General features: G+C 28.7%; 3 protein-coding genes across 7 annotated transcripts; 2 read left to right on the top strand and 1 right to left on the bottom strand.

The window, feature by feature from the left end:
• Positions 1 to 20: 20 nt before the first annotated feature.
• LOC111038562 (cell division cycle protein 20 homolog) lies at positions 21 to 5,189 on the top strand. The gene is made up of 12 exons (XM_022321693.1): positions 21 to 181; positions 251 to 1,269; positions 1,377 to 1,610; positions 1,698 to 1,783; positions 2,377 to 2,480; positions 2,549 to 2,689; positions 2,747 to 2,876; positions 2,937 to 3,130; positions 3,197 to 3,376; positions 3,458 to 3,585; positions 3,652 to 3,901; positions 3,980 to 5,189. Exons 3-12 carry the CDS (start codon positions 1,498 to 1,500, stop codon positions 4,169 to 4,171), a joined length of 1,518 nt encoding a protein of 505 aa, XP_022177385.1. The 5' UTR covers positions 21 to 181; positions 251 to 1,269; positions 1,377 to 1,497; the 3' UTR covers positions 4,172 to 5,189.
• On the bottom strand, positions 4,655 to 13,256 carry LOC111038561 (blastoderm-specific protein 25D). 2 transcript variants are annotated; one of them, XM_022321691.1, is made up of 18 exons: positions 13,068 to 13,256; positions 12,465 to 12,744; positions 10,757 to 10,911; positions 10,626 to 10,698; positions 10,239 to 10,548; positions 9,910 to 10,173; positions 9,702 to 9,842; positions 9,467 to 9,629; positions 9,282 to 9,398; positions 8,892 to 9,022; positions 8,621 to 8,813; positions 7,951 to 8,553; positions 7,693 to 7,821; positions 7,445 to 7,627; positions 7,228 to 7,371; positions 6,651 to 6,783; positions 6,103 to 6,203; positions 4,655 to 6,009 (listed from the first exon to the last, which is right to left on the bottom strand). In XM_022321691.1, exons 2-18 carry the CDS (start codon positions 12,715 to 12,717, stop codon positions 5,884 to 5,886), a joined length of 3,219 nt encoding a protein of 1,072 aa, XP_022177383.1. In that variant the 5' UTR covers positions 12,718 to 12,744; positions 13,068 to 13,256; the 3' UTR covers positions 4,655 to 5,883. The 2 variants fall into 2 exon arrangements, with proteins under 2 accessions (XP_022177383.1, XP_022177384.1); XM_022321692.1 differs by lacking the exon at positions 13,068 to 13,256 and adding an exon at positions 12,883 to 13,024.
• An 83-nt stretch (positions 13,257 to 13,339) lies between these two features.
• LOC111038563 (ribosome biogenesis protein NSA2 homolog) lies at positions 13,340 to 15,153 on the top strand. 4 transcript variants are annotated; one of them, XM_022321694.1, is made up of 2 exons: positions 13,340 to 13,523; positions 14,301 to 15,153. In XM_022321694.1, exon 2 carries the CDS (start codon positions 14,312 to 14,314, stop codon positions 15,089 to 15,091), a length of 780 nt encoding a protein of 259 aa, XP_022177386.1. In that variant the 5' UTR covers positions 13,340 to 13,523; positions 14,301 to 14,311; the 3' UTR covers positions 15,092 to 15,153. The 4 variants fall into 4 exon arrangements, with proteins under 4 accessions (XP_022177386.1, XP_022177390.1, XP_022177389.1 ...); XM_022321698.1 differs by lacking the exon at positions 13,340 to 13,523 and adding an exon at positions 13,610 to 13,730; XM_022321697.1 differs by lacking the exon at positions 13,340 to 13,523 and adding an exon at positions 13,628 to 13,734.
• Positions 15,154 to 15,865: the final 712 nt, after the last annotated feature.

Here is a 15,865-nt window from a genome sequence, read left to right as displayed (position 1 = left end):
CTGGTCGAGATACAATTGATGATTTGTATACTGTTATGGCTAGTAATTTCCGTGAGGATTGAGGAACTTTCAAAAGTCTCTTTTGTTTCTATCACAACAGATGTCTGGATAGAAACAATGCAAATGAGAAGTTTCCTCGGCATAACTACACATTTAATCCAAGATGGAAAATTAAAAACACGTAATATACTTTATTATTTATATAATTTTAAACTTAAAACTTATTTTATTATTTTATTAATAATTATAGAAAATATTGGTACTGTTGAACTGTTCGAAAGCCATACAGCAATTTATATTGGGCATACTTTAATTGAAACGTTACAAAAGTGGGGAATAGAAGCTGAAGAAGTCGTAGCCGTAGTTACAGACAGTGGAGAGAATATGAAAAAAGCTATAGTTGCGGAATTTGGTGCTAAAAAACATATACCATGTGTTGCCCACACAATTAATCTTGCAGTTGAAAAGGCCATTGACAAAACACAAGAGATTGGCAACACAGGTGTTAAAAGTGGTGGAGTACCAGTATTACTATTTAAAGTTCGGGAGATAGTAAAATATTTAAAAAAAAGCACTAAGTCCTGTGATTTGCTCAGAAACAGTTAAAGAGTGGAAGGTAACTATTGGATGACTATATCAGGTGACTCACAACAACTCATAGAGTAATACAACAACAATTTACTCCCAAAGCCTCGGAGGTAGATAACGCTTCTGTTAAAGTCTGGATTTTGAAATTGATGACCGTGACCGTGTCTGATATTCGTGCAATATCGTCAAACTGGTCACACTGGATTTTTGTTTTCTTATCAATAGGAGCATCCATCAGGGAGTACAACATTCGAAATCGTAATTATTTTAACGGACAACGGCCGTTACTCATTACGTCTCCCATCTACAAGTCGCATTAATTTCGCAATACTTTTTTGAATCCACTTTCCACAGGTTGAACTTTTCGACTGTCATCCAAAAATAAATCGATTTTGACAGTCTATTTTAGACATTGGACTATGCAAATAGTCATACTCACAGCAGTTGATCTTGATATTTTTCTAGTCCGATTAAACGATTGAAAAAACCCATTTTTATTGAATTTTTTTTTGTTTATCCTTAAATTACAATTTACATACCATTAATAGTTATTGTAGTTGACTACCAGAGAAATATTACTCGCCCTTCCGTTCCTATCCGGATATTTTTATTTTTGTGCCCACACACACATCTTACCAACATTTTAATAGCATTACCAGCCTTGGTTCCAACTATCCAAAGGTAAGCAAAAAAATATGATTTCATTATGATATACATTACTTTAAACTCTACGACCAATTAATAATTCTAATATATGGCACAGTCTTCTTACATTTTGTAATTTTTAGTTTTGTTAGTTTGCTCCTTGAGAACCAAGTACTTGGATAACGATTTTTGTTTTTCCACGGCAGAAGACAATAGTTCACCATCTACATATTATATATAAAAAATCTTCATCTCAATTTTAGAATGTCTCAATTTACTTATGTAAACGATCTTAAAAGTGCCGTTAGAATGGATGAGCCAATCACCAGCGGCCCTGCTCCACGTTGGATGAAAAAAAGTGTAGAGTCAACCTCAAGGTACGTGTATTTTTATTTATTGCATGTGTGTACACTTCAAGAAATGTATTCAATATATTTCTGTTTCTACCTTGTTTACTCTGATAGTTCTGTGAATACGTCAAGAAAAACTATTGATTTAATGCCTATTAAGAAGACACCATCAAAAACACCTAATAAATCAAAATCACCAGGTTAGTAAGGTTATTAAATTTATATTTGCATCTATGTCACTGGTTATCAAAATTAATTTTATGCACAAACTAGGTATTATCAAAAACTACAATTTGATTTATAATATTAATTGTATCGATTTCTATTATATTTATGTGTCTATTATAAATAGTTTAAAAAGTTGTTAAAATTATCCATTAAAAATGAGTAAAAACCATTTGAATAGATTTTTCAAAAGAAATAAATTAAAACCTCGAAAATTAAATGTCAACTCTCCAGAATTATCAATTATAAATAGTTTTAAAAATATATCTTCTGTCAAACAAGGTAAGGAATAATATATCTCATTTTTTATATTTAATTAAAGCAGGTAGGTAATACGGTATATATAATTTAAATGTAATAGAATTACAAATATACCTAAGGCAATTCCTGCTTGTACATAGAATAAATAAAAGTTGACATTTTTTTTAACAAAATTTATTACTTAGATATACTTGCATTTTGTATGGAAAACAAATAAATAGTCACATTTATTGATATTAATTTTTAAATATTTTTAATTTAATAATCTATAACCAATAACAACCCGTAAAACTATTTATTTGAATAGCGTCAAGATCAGCATCAAACACACCAGCTAAACCTAAAACACCCGGCGGTGACAGATTCATTCCTTCTAGAATGTCTACAAACTTTGACATAAGTCATTTTAAAGTAAATCACAAATATTTAAATGTATTCAAGATTTTAATCACAACAAATTCCTCAATTTTTTTTCATAGATGAACCAAGAAAATGAAAACCTTGACATAAGTCCAACTCAAGCAGACTACAGAAAAGCTATGTCTGAGAATCTCCATGGATGTGACATTAATAATGTTCGTGTTCTTTCCTATCAGAACAAAGCACCGGCTCCTCCAGATGTATAATAATTAATAACCTGTTATAAGTTTTTTCCTTATTATGGTTAATGATTTTAGGGTTATCAAAACGCCTTAAAAGTAGTTTACAGCCAATCCAAGACTCCCATGAATGTACGTGGAGCTACTCGTTATATACCACATGCACCAGACCGTATTTTGGATGCTCCTGAAATTGTTGATGACTATTGTACAGTATTCCATTAACTCTATCCATGTGACTATTAATGACGGTTTTTATTTTTAACAGACCTAAATTTAATTGACTGGAGCTTTTCCAACATATTGGCTGTTGCCTTGGGCACAAGTGTATATCTTTGGAATGCCGACACTGGGGCCATTGACCAACTTTTAGATTTAGAAGGTGCAGATTACGTCACTTCTCTGAGCTGGGTACCTAATGGAAACCTATTAGGCGTTGGAACTGCTTTAGGACCTGTACAAGTATGTAGAATGCTTGCTGTTGAACATAGTAAATAATTAAACTAGTATTATTATTTATCGATTTAGTTATGGGACGCATCACAGACAAAGCGGCTGCGTGTAATGAACAGTCACAGTTCAAGAGTGGGTGCTATGTCATGGAATAGTCATATACTAACTACAGGTTGCAGAACTGGACAACTTGTTCACAACGATGTCAGACAGAGAGAACACATTGTTGGTACAATTCAATCCCACACTCAAGAAGTATGCACCAATCCTTATTAAATGTATATTTCGATCTTAATAGCATGTGATATTTAATCTTACTTGTTTGGTCTGATGTAGGTTTGTGGTCTTAAATGGTCAACTGACGGTCGTTATCTAGCCAGTGGAGGCAATGATAATCTATTAAATGTGTACAGTGGCTTACCAGGCCAAGCTACTTACCAATCTGAACCAATATACAGTTTCAGGTAATATTGGTTTATCTAGAAATCGTAATTTGTAGCAGTGTATAATTTTCCAAATGTTTACTCCAGCCAACATCAAGCTGCCGTTAAAGCATTGGACTGGTGTCCATGGCAAACCAATGTACTAGCCAGTGGAGGTGGCACAGCTGACCGAACCATCAGGTTTTGGAATTGTAACAACGGTCAATGTATCAATTCAGTCAATGCAAACTCCCAAGTGTGTGCTATTCTGTGGTCAAAAACGTATAGAGAATTGGTATCAGCTCACGGTTTTGCAAACAACCAGCTTACAATTTGGAAATATCCTTCACTGACAAAGGCGAGTTAATTGATAAGAAAACATGTATACATTAAGTACAATTGAATATATTTTAATTTTTTAAATTTTATCCTTAAGGTTGCTGAACTCACTGGACACACAAATCGTATTCTGAATTTGGCCATGTCACCAGATGGATCAACAGTACTGTCAGCTGGTGCAGATGAGACCTTGCGAATGTGGAAGTGCTTTTTGCCAGATCCAAACAAGAAGAAAGAACATGAGAAGCGCTCTTCTAGACCCACTATGCTGGGACCAGGCCTAAGATAAATATTTTTGTATTTGTTATTTTATGTTCTTTGTCAATTAAACTTATATACAATATTTGTGTAAACTTTTTACTTGCTTAGTTTTAGTTTTTAATTTATACAAGACTCAGTCATACTTTTACTTAATGTACATACTTAAACAGATTTTTTTTATAATTAATATCTCCATTGTGTATTATTTTCTATGTCAATATATTCTCTTGAACAAGTAATTTCATGTTATGTTAAGGCCAAATGTATTCAGAATAAGTGCTTAAATTGACTACAATAATTAATATACTAATACATTTTATATGATGACTTTAATTACTTATATTATAATAATAAACAAGTCTTTGGCTACTTTATGTTTACGTGTGAAATAATATATAATAACAGCATAGTTATATTAAGCTTATTGACTTATTAGTTAACATAAAGGAATAACAAATTAAAAAGAAATATAAGTTGAGTTACAAACAAAAAAACATTCAATAATAATAAATAAAAAGTTTAATTCGGTTGTTTGTAATGAGCCGTAAACACGTAATTTAAACTATTTATCACTTGACTATTATTCAAATCTGAACAATATTACAACCAGATATTTTAGACTAACGCCCTACGGCTATACATCCAACACAACCACATTTATTTCACGCCTCAGCAAGATAAATTTTATAAAAAGGATTCCCAACACAAACAAATGTTAAAACTACGTGCACTTAGAGATGAGATATGGAAACCTGACTAGTAATTGTTTTAATAAAAACTGTACTCAGACAATTTTTACCTTTAAAGATGATTTGAGTTTATAAAAATGACTAGACATATTAAATGAGTGTATTGATTTAGCAAAATGTCATTTGAAAAGGTATAGAGGTAATAATGCAATATCAAATTTTCGATCGAAATGACTCATCTCCAAGTTAACAAACCAAACTACAGTGTGAGTTGTATACACTAAGATATAAAAAATGGTGAAAAAACAATAAATAAAAAAAAAAACAGTGATAAGATCATTAAATTACTAGTAAGAATTAAACAAAAGTAGCCATCAGTCAGATTGCATTGGAATCATATCAAAGACTGCAGGTTTTAGGTAAGAGACAGTCAATGTGTTGTTTATTCATTCAATCTATGTTGAAGAACTATGAATTAGGACAATCTGACTTATGACTAAATAGTAAATATTATGTTACAATAAAAAATAATCGTTATTACATAGATTCAAGTAATATTAAAGCCTACAATAGTAATTAACAGTAAACTCAACAAAAGTTACATCAATAATACACAATAAAAAAATAATAGTACAATAATTTTAACCTACATTTAATTTGACTAAAAAAAAACAATTAATAGTTTATTTTTTTTATAGAAATTTTTATCATTTTAAAATTACCCTGCTGTAATTTACGTATATATAAATATAGGGGCTCAATAAGATGAGTCCTTATAATATATTAAGCTCCTCGTTTAAGGCACTGTTAACAGTAATTTTATACTTAGGAAACATACTTTATAAATTAAACTTATTACTAAGAATAATAAAAAATCAAATGGTAGTAAAAAATAGAACAAAAAAAAAGATAAAGATCCACACTTTAAAAAACTAACAGTGTTTAAGTCCTTAAAGCTACAAATGTGGGTAAAATAAGCTGCACAATATTGCACAGTATTTTTAAAAATAATTATGGGAGGAAAAATATTAAATAACAGTAAAAACACCAGTTACATTGAATTATAATTCGATGAACGATCAATTTGTGTTTGAAGGCTGTGAATCATTGACATTAGTTTGGCATTTTCGATGAAAAGTTCTTTAACAATCATATCAGCGCTCATAAGTTGTTTATTCTAAAAAAAAAAACAACATTAATAGGTATTGAATTTGTTAATGAATATGACTATTATTTTGATAAACGATATACAAAATATGAGACAACTAACTTGTTCATTTCTCATTTTAATTTGTTCTTCGAGTTTATCTTGCGATGACCGCAATAATTTGTGTACCATATCAATTTTTGACTGATGCTCATTCCATATGGCTAAATTCAAAACAATATAAAAGATCAATTAAATTGTTGTTTACTCTATAAGACATTATAAATTATACAGCAAATAAACTGTTAGGCATTACTTAGGGTTAATCACAAATAATAATTCAAGCACCATAATCTTGTACAATAAAAATTATAATCATAAGATCCATAGTCAAATTCAATTCACTATTAAACGTTTTTCTCTCTAAGACATTATTTTCTGGATAAGTTTTATATGGTAAGGTTTTATATTTTTCAATTTTATATGGTAAAGTTAAAAAGAAATTATTAAAAAAATTGTTTGAGACATAAATATATTTTAACCGTCTAAAGTAACCAGTAATAATCACCTATCAAGAAATTGCCTAAGAATTAAAAAATTTAGAAGTATGTATGTTTACTGTTTAAAAACTACCCGCTACAGCATTAGCATAAAATATTTTTTTCACTAACCGTTAGTCAACTTTTGGTGTCGGGCTTGTTCATCATGGAGTCTTTGTTCCAATTCTTTACACCTCCTGGCATCTATAGAGACCTGGTTAGCTTGATTAATTTCTTTTTGCATGAAGAACTCTTTGTGGGTATTCTGAAACACAATATTGGTGTTTTTTTTTTGAAAATGAAACTATAAAAAGTATAAACTTGATACCATTCTCATCTACCAATAGTTTTACTAAACACGAGTCATAACTAATGGTATATAGATATAACTTAATTGTATAAATCTATGCTAATATTTTTAAAATAATGGCACCAAAGCTTTATATTAATACTTTAAAATGAATATTATTTCATATTTAATTCGCATGCATAATTTTTCGGTAACTCAAACTATCAAATTTTTGGCAGCTATTTTAGACATAATTAACAACTTCATCAATTGAACACGAATTTGATTTGAAAAATATTGCAGTTGACAATGGAATAACAGGATAGTTAATATAATGTGTAATACTTAAATAACGTTCAAATTCAATACAGAATAAAAACCAAAGTAACTTAGTATTAAATATCATCTGTAACCACTTACTGAAAGTACATTAAGATATTCTTGTAATTGCAAAATTTCATTTTTAAGTGTACTCCTTCGTTGCAATAGACTTCGGCATTCCATTCCTAATTTTTCACGATTTTTTTTTAAGTCAAACTGCTTGTTTTTAAATTCACTATTTGTCTAAATAGTAAAATAAAAAAAAATGTAATAATCATCAATTAGAAAAAATATTTCATGTTTTAAAAAAATATACTTTTAAATTTTCAAGACATTTCTCACATTCTTCTTTGAATTGACAGTTAGCTACTTCACGGTCAACTTTTTTAACTGGAATAACAATTTGAGATTTCAATTTTTCATTTTCGATTTTAAGACTTTTCATTTCTTTTTCGATTTTTACACAGTAGCTGGAAAATTCTTGTTGAATGCAATTGATCTGTGGAAATAATAAAAAATCATTGAAGTAATATTTTGAAAAAAAATGTTTGAAAAAATAATTACCTGTTCTTCAAGTTCAGCATTTTCATCAATAGTAGGTAATTTATTATTAGTTGTTTCTTCTAACATATCACTGTATTCTTTAATCTTGACTTCTAGATTATTCAATTTTTCTTCACTAACTTTTTTCTCCTATAAAGGTAAACATATAATTCTAATTTTAGTAATTTGATAATATTATACCCATAACCTATACAGTAATGATTTTATCAACAATTAAATTTATGGCAATTAAAACAATTCAAATTAAAAAATACCAACCAATTCGTTTAGTTTGCGTTCTTCTTCTAATTTTAGTGACCAATATTCTTCACATTCAAAGTATTCATTGCGCAGTGCATCTATACCACGTTCCAATTCAGTACCTTCATCTTTTAACCGCTTAGCCTCATCCAGGGCTTTGTCAGCTACTTCACATAGTTGATTGTACCTAGATTCCCAGTACTTCTCAATATTTTCGCACTTGTCACGCAGCTCCTGATTTTCTAATTTACACTGATTGTACATTTGTTTCAATTTTTCAACACTACCATTTGTCACTTCTATTAAAGTAGTTCCCATAAATTCCGTTTCCATTGAATTTTCAAATTGCTTATTCAATGACCTCCTGGTTTGATATTTATTTAAAGGTGAAGTCATGCAACTATCAGGAGATTCTTGCAGTGATTCTAGTGCATCTTTCTCTTCAACGTGCTGTGAATGGTCTGCGATTGGTATTTTTTTCATATGCTCCAAATACTCAATTAATTCATCTAAATGACAAGATTCAATTTGTGATTGAGAAGATAGACTTGTTTTTATATTGTTCACAAGCATCAATGATGTCTGAGGGGATTTCTGGCATGATTTTGGTGAACTTTCAACCTGTCAAACAAAATCGAAATAATTAATCAATGAAAAAATCTAGTTTACTGTATTATATTTCCCTTACTTTATTCCATGTATCAAAGTCAGACTCAATTGTATAAGTTTCAAATGTATTTGTACAATCACTCTCACCTTCCTCAACAGAAAATTCGGTAGTAAATTCTTTCACTTTGCCAAAGCAGTTAGGACTATTTTTTTCGGTCAAGAAATTCCTGACATTGCTATCAAATGACCTATCATTACCAACATTCTCTATCCTAAAAAAACCACAAAACCAATATAAATAAATACTACATTTTATAACAGTGAAACCTTAATAGTATTACAACACATACATTTTAGTAGCTTCAAGCTCAATAATAAGTTCATCATTTTGGTCTCTAAGACATTTATTTTCATTTTTCAAACAATCAATTTTTTGCACAAGGTCAATAATTTGTTCATTATTAGATTCCAGTTCTAGTTCCTATGGATCAATGAAATACAAATACATAGAAAGATTAACTTAAAATCTAGTTAATTTTTTTAGAATACTCTTGAAAATTATTAGTAGTAAAAATTAGATAAGACTTAGTTATACCTAAATCTTAATATTTATTTTAATTAAGTGTTAGATGTTAACAACTATGTTTTCATATTTTTCTGAAAATCCAACAAGGGAAAATGATGAAATATGGAAGTACTTAAAAACTCTTAAATACTTAAAACAATAAATGATACATTACCTTGAGTCTTAACTGTGGAATTTCTTGAACTTGAACTTCTAATGAAACATTTTTTTGTTTTATTTCATTTAATTGTTCATATAATGAGGTATTTTCACTTTCTAATAAGCTCAGTTGCTAAAAAAAAAATGAAATTCAATGAATACTAAATAAAATTACCAATTAGTTATCTATACCAAACATACTTTTTTGTTGTTTAAAAGTTCAGACTGTAATTCGTTTTCATAATTTTGTACTTGTTGCAATTTATTATTGAGCAAAATATTTTGGTTAAGTAATTGATCTTTTTCTGAACCCCATTGATCAATGAGTGTTTTTCTTTCTTCGTGGTGTTTATGTTCTAGAGCCCTAAAAGTATTAAATTTCTCAATTAGAATTTTTGTCTATATATTTGATAAAATGACTAAATTATTCTCTTACGCAATTTTGTTTGCCGAAGATTTTTCTAATCGCATATGATTTTCATCAACTTCTTGCGCAAGCATTACTGCTCTATTGTTGGCAGTATCAACATCATACTTTAATTTGTCTCTTTCGCAATTCATTTGCTCAATAATCATTCTGAAAATAAGTTATATAATTAGAGTTAATTAGCTTAAAAATAATTTATTTTTAATTTTGTCCTTACTTGAGCCATTTAACCTGATATTCATTCAAAGAACTTAGAGCTTTTAGCAATACAAATGGTGTATTAATCGAATCATATTCTGTTGATGAAGAATCAACAAAATTATTTCTAACTTTATGGAGTTGATTGTTAATAGTAGTTACTATATCAGGTATATAAACAGAATCCTGGGATGTATCGATACCTAGTTCTTGTAACAAGTTTATAGACTCTGGTATACCACAACTTTCCCAGAGTTCAATAATAGTGCTTACACTCACCATCCTAAAAAAAAGTATACATATTACAATCAATTGCATTGTTTATATTAAAATTATGAACACACTTACATTGAATTTGGTATATTATCTTCTCTGTGATAATATGATGTAGAAGAGACTCCTGATGTCGATGTTTCAGAATTTGGTGAGACAGACCGGTAATCGAGACTACTGATTAATTCAAGAACTTCTTTAATTGGTATTCTATCATTAGAATATTTATCGTTTATCTTCTCAAATAATTTTTCATTGCAGTCAAAATGTTGAATTACATCAAAAAATTGAGTTTTTGATATAAGTCCATTAGAAGTTATGTCCATGTGTTCACAGGCCAGACTTAAATTATGTTTGTCCATAATCAATCGTTCTTTTAACATATCTAATAACAGAGAATTTTTTTTTGAGATATCAATAATTACTATCTAAGTGAAAGTTGTTTTCTTGACAACTACTTACCATGTTTGTCATCACATTGTGATAACATGTCTTTATTCTGTGTTTCCTCATCCAATTTCAACTCTGAATTGATCTGTAAACAGATAAATTATTATGTACTTATAGATCTATTAATTAAACATTTAACTAACATGAACATATTCTAGTTTTTGAGGAGATAATGGTATGCTGCTGTTTAAATCTTGAGATATATTTGATTGGTTTAATATAAAACTATCTTCTCGAGGCTTTGTTCGGCGTCCATATTTTTTTTCGCCAAAAACATACTTTGGAGATATTTCTCTAACTGAAATATAAAAATACTAAATTGTTAAAGTAGGTACCATTTAAAATCAAAAATAAATGAGATAATGATTTGTCTAATAAGGTCGCACTAAGCTATGTTAACAACCTTCACAATCAGATTGGAATTGAAAAACCTTTCACTGTTGTCATACCATAAACATAATTTATGATAAATGGTTTTTAATATTGATTTTTTTATTATTTATTATATTTCCATGTAGTAATATGAGTTCAATATGGTATTGTTACTTATCAAAAAAATACTCAAATATTTAACTTTATAGTAGACAATTGTAAGATTTAGGTAATCAAAAATCAAAATTACATTTTGAATTTTTAAATATTTTCATATTTTTGTTAGAAATCCAAATACATTTCCCCCTAATTTGCAATGCTATGATATTGTAGGTATTACAAATGGTAGTTACTTCATGAAAATAAAGAATGTTGCATTATACTTGGAATTACACATTGATTTATTACAAATGATTTATTTATTAAAGAAAATGAAATAAGGAGATGAAAGAATAACTAATATATATTTGTTTTAATATCCACTTGACATTAACAAGATGAAGTTTATCTATATTTAGATCCAATAAACATCATCAAATATGTCACTAATGTATGTAGTAAAATATTATTTATATGTAATAATATAATATAATTTGTTTTACTATTATCATACATACAATTTTAAATATAAATTCAAATGATTTGATATCAAAAATAAATAGATAATGTTAAAATATTTAAGTATTTATAAATTGATAACTTAAATATGCATACAAATTAAACCTAATTTGTAGAAACAAATGAATAACCTAATAATATACCTAATGAAAATGAATATGTATACAATTGTGTATTAATAACTTAGATAGGTACCTAACCTATACAATAATGGATTATAAATATTAAATTTAAACAATATATCATATTCATGTTATCTTTCTAGAATGTCCTATTTACCTTAATTTAATTGTCAACGAGCACATTTATAAAAACTGCCACAATAACTAACTCAGACGCAAATTTATTTAGAAAGGTTTGAAAATTTTTTTTATATTTTAAAATAATCTAACTTTTAATGGATTCTAAGAATCAATTGGTATTCAAATAATACACTTTATTGTTAATTTAAATAATAGTAATAATAAATTTCAAATTTGAATAGGTAATTATAAAATATCTCTGTGATTGCTAATTATTTATAATATATGGATTACCTATGTATACCGCTGTACAGTAGGTACAATAATTGTTTATTACTAAGCCATTTGATATTAGTTTATTTGCGCAAAGCAAAAACATGTCAATAATAGTGCATGATAATAAAAAAATATAATAGGCTTATCTGTATAAAGTATATATAATAATAGATAGGTGAAGTGAAAGGAATGTAGAAAACAAGGTCAAACATAACTACCAGAAGACTTACAAAAATACAATATTTGACAACAATTTCACACAACATGTACACAACATATTGTAGCAAAAAAATAATTTAGTGTTCACATGTAAGTATAAAATATAATAAAACTGTGTTCTTACCGGGAGAGATGTCCCTAGGATAAGTTTCATCTTTTGAGCCATTATTGGCCAAATAAACAAGAGCATCACGGAATCGCTCAAATGAAACATTAGAATTCTGATCCAAGAATGACCATAATTGTTTACGTTGGCTAAAATCCAACTGTAATGCTTCACAAAGAGCGTTCACTCCCTTATGATCCAATTCATCATTTTCATCGCTATCAAAACTTTTGAATATGTTGTACAATTCTTTTTCGTACGGTTCTTCCATAATTGTGTGTACAAATCATCACCAGTACTGTAAAAACAACAAGAAAATAAGTAAATATTTATGGTTAATATTGACAATCAATAATATATTATTTGCATAACACAATAGCACAATTTGTTGTACTTATTGATTGATAATAGGTTTTTCACAATCTAGACTACATACCCATAATATAAAAAGGAGAATGAATCATAACTAAAAAAATAGGAGGTTGTCATCAAGGTGTTGGATAATGAACATATTGAACCTTAATAATTTAGTTTTTTTCACGGACAACCACCACAATATGTCAATAGAGTTAATTGATATAGGAACCCTTTGAAATTAATATTAATACTAAGTCCACTCACCAATTAATAGAAGACGTGATACTGTGGACGTAGCCACTTGATACCCGGTGTTAAGACGAACGAATATTAATTGCTTTTAAACTAATCGAATACGGCTCGGAAAACATATTTTCTATTCACGACGACGACGACGACGACTATTATTATAATTTATAATGATCCTACGAAAATACGAAATACCAATCGGAAATTGCTTTTATCAGTCCTACTGGTTCGGGGGTATGGGTGGTATGAGTAATGTTATCACTATCCAAGGATGTTGTAAGACGTCGAGCGCAATCTCACTGGCCACACGGCATTGTTTGAGGTTACTTCCTTTACAACATCGCGAACTAATGAAAACAACAAAATACTACTTAATAAGTTTTCAGAAAGAAAACTGAATCTATTTCTAAATCAAATTGAACATTAATATTGTAATACTTTTTTTTACTTTTGGTATTCAGTAACGCAGCAGTAAGTCTTTTAAACTCTTATTATTACAGTTTGTAGTGATCGACTAACGTCTACGGCGTTCATTATTCTATGATAACATTTATATATTGTTGTTAAGCTTTTAAATCTTAATAATTAATTATTGATAACAAATGTACTTTATACTTTAACTTTTAAGGATATAGCTTTTAGCCCTATGGACTAAGTACTTGCATTAATTGTCAAGACGTATGTAAGCGATTTACTTATTAGGTAGCTAATTGTTACTATTCATACATAATATGATAACTACCGGTAGGTTTTATGCACAGCTTAAAAACCAAACGTGTAATACGTCGATAGATCATAAATTGTGTTGGTTTGGTCTTGAAAACTATTCTAAGCTACCACTTTTTGAAACACATAAAGTACTTGTAATTGCACCAGGTATGCTGAAATATTTTAATTATAATAAAAAAAAAAAGGGAAAAGAAACACATTGATCAACTTTTATCATAGAAAACTATAAAATAGCCAATAGGCAATAGTAATGTGGTGCATTATGTTGTATTTAGATCATAATCTGACTTGTAATTGCACGGCAATAACAATATCCAACGATATGAAAAATCAAATGTTTATTTTTATCAAGTATACCTATTTTCTTGCCTTTGTTTTTAAGTACCTTAATCTTATATTTTTAAACCTTCGCTTATCCTGTTTATATTCTTTTTAGTTAAATTATAGTTAGGTATGTAGATTATATTTTTTTAATTTTAATTATATTATGTTTTCAATATATTTTCATTTAATTTTCAGAATAATAAATCATGCCACAAAATGAGTATATGGAACGGCACCGTAAATTATACGGTCGCCGTATGGATTATGAACAACGTATGCGTAAGAAGGAAGCTCGTGAGCCTCATTTACGTTCTGATAAGGCGAAACGTCTTCGTGGTCTTAAAGCTAAGCTCTACAACAAGGAGCGCCGCAATGAAAAGATTCAAATGAAGAAAAAGATCAAGGAACATGAAGAAAAATTACAGAAAAAGAAGGAAGAGAAACCCAAGGAAGGCGCATTGCCAGTTTATTTACTTGACAGAGATGTTCAATCAAGTGCCAAAGTACTCTCCAACATGATCAAACAAAAACGTAAAGAAAAGGCAGGCAAATGGGATGTACCTATACCTAAGGTGAGAGCTCAATCAGACAATGAGGTATTCAAGGTCTTCAGGACAGGCAAATCTAAGAGAAAAGGATGGAAGAGGATGGTGACAAAAGTATGTTATGTTGGAGAAGGATTTACTCGTAAACCTCCTAAGTTCGAAAGGTTTATTAGGCCAATGGCTCTACGTTTCAATAAGGCACATGTAACTCACCCCGAACTAAAGGCCACATTCTGTCTACCAATTATTGGTGTAAAAAAGAATCCTAATTCTCCAATGTATACAAATTTAGGCGTTATAACTAAAGGTACTGTAATAGAAGTAAACATTAGTGAACTAGGTCTGGTAACACAGACTGGTAAAGTAGTATGGGGAAAATATGCACAGGTTACTAATAATCCAGAGAATGATGGTTGTATTAACGCTGTACTTTTGGTTTAAGTTCTTAAATTTGTTTTTGTTTCGACTGTAATTAATAAAATAAATATTTATTTTATCATAAACATTATTTTTTTTTACATTTAAATAATCCTTTTGTTTTCTGTGTGCTGTAAGTTAAAGCTTTGAAATAGAGTATACATCAAGTGAATCGCGGAAAAAAAGCACAACAAAATTAACACACAAAGGAAAAAAAGCACAGAAATAAATTAAATATAAATGTGAACACATGCATACTCTACTCCTAATCAGTAATTACCTTCTGATGTGTACCTACTACAAAATATAGCATATTATAGTGAAATGTAATTTTTATATAAATGTATATTATAAACTTAATATGTTATACTACTTATACTTATACACCTGAAGTTTTTTTACTTAAAACTTAACACTGTATATGATGCATAAATAAGTTCATATTTATATTTACATTTTTTTTTAATATAATTAATAGTAAGCATAAGCCATGTCCAGACATAAAATTATTTATAATTGAAATTTTTCATTGAATAAATAGGTAAAAAAAGTTTCTTATTAATTGAGTTTTTGCATTTAAAATTTCCTAAAATGGCTGTAATAATTTATGAATTATTAATTACTTATTAAGAGTACAGTATAGGTACATGTGTTCACATTTATATTTAATTTTTTCCTTTTTATCCTTTGTGTGTTTATTTTTTTCTGCCTACCACATCAAGTATTATGCTTTTATTAAAAACTTAATATCGTAAGATGTAATTTCAATTTATCGCAAAAGTATAAATATTGTGGCTT

This window comes from Myzus persicae, unplaced genomic scaffold (genome assembly GCF_001856785.1).
Source record: "Myzus persicae strain clone G006 unplaced genomic scaffold, MPER_G0061.0, whole genome shotgun sequence".
Taxonomy (NCBI): domain Eukaryota; kingdom Metazoa; phylum Arthropoda; class Insecta; order Hemiptera; family Aphididae; genus Myzus; species Myzus persicae.
Note: the sequence above shows the minus strand (reverse complement) of the source record. Positions and strands in the feature narration are given on the sequence as shown.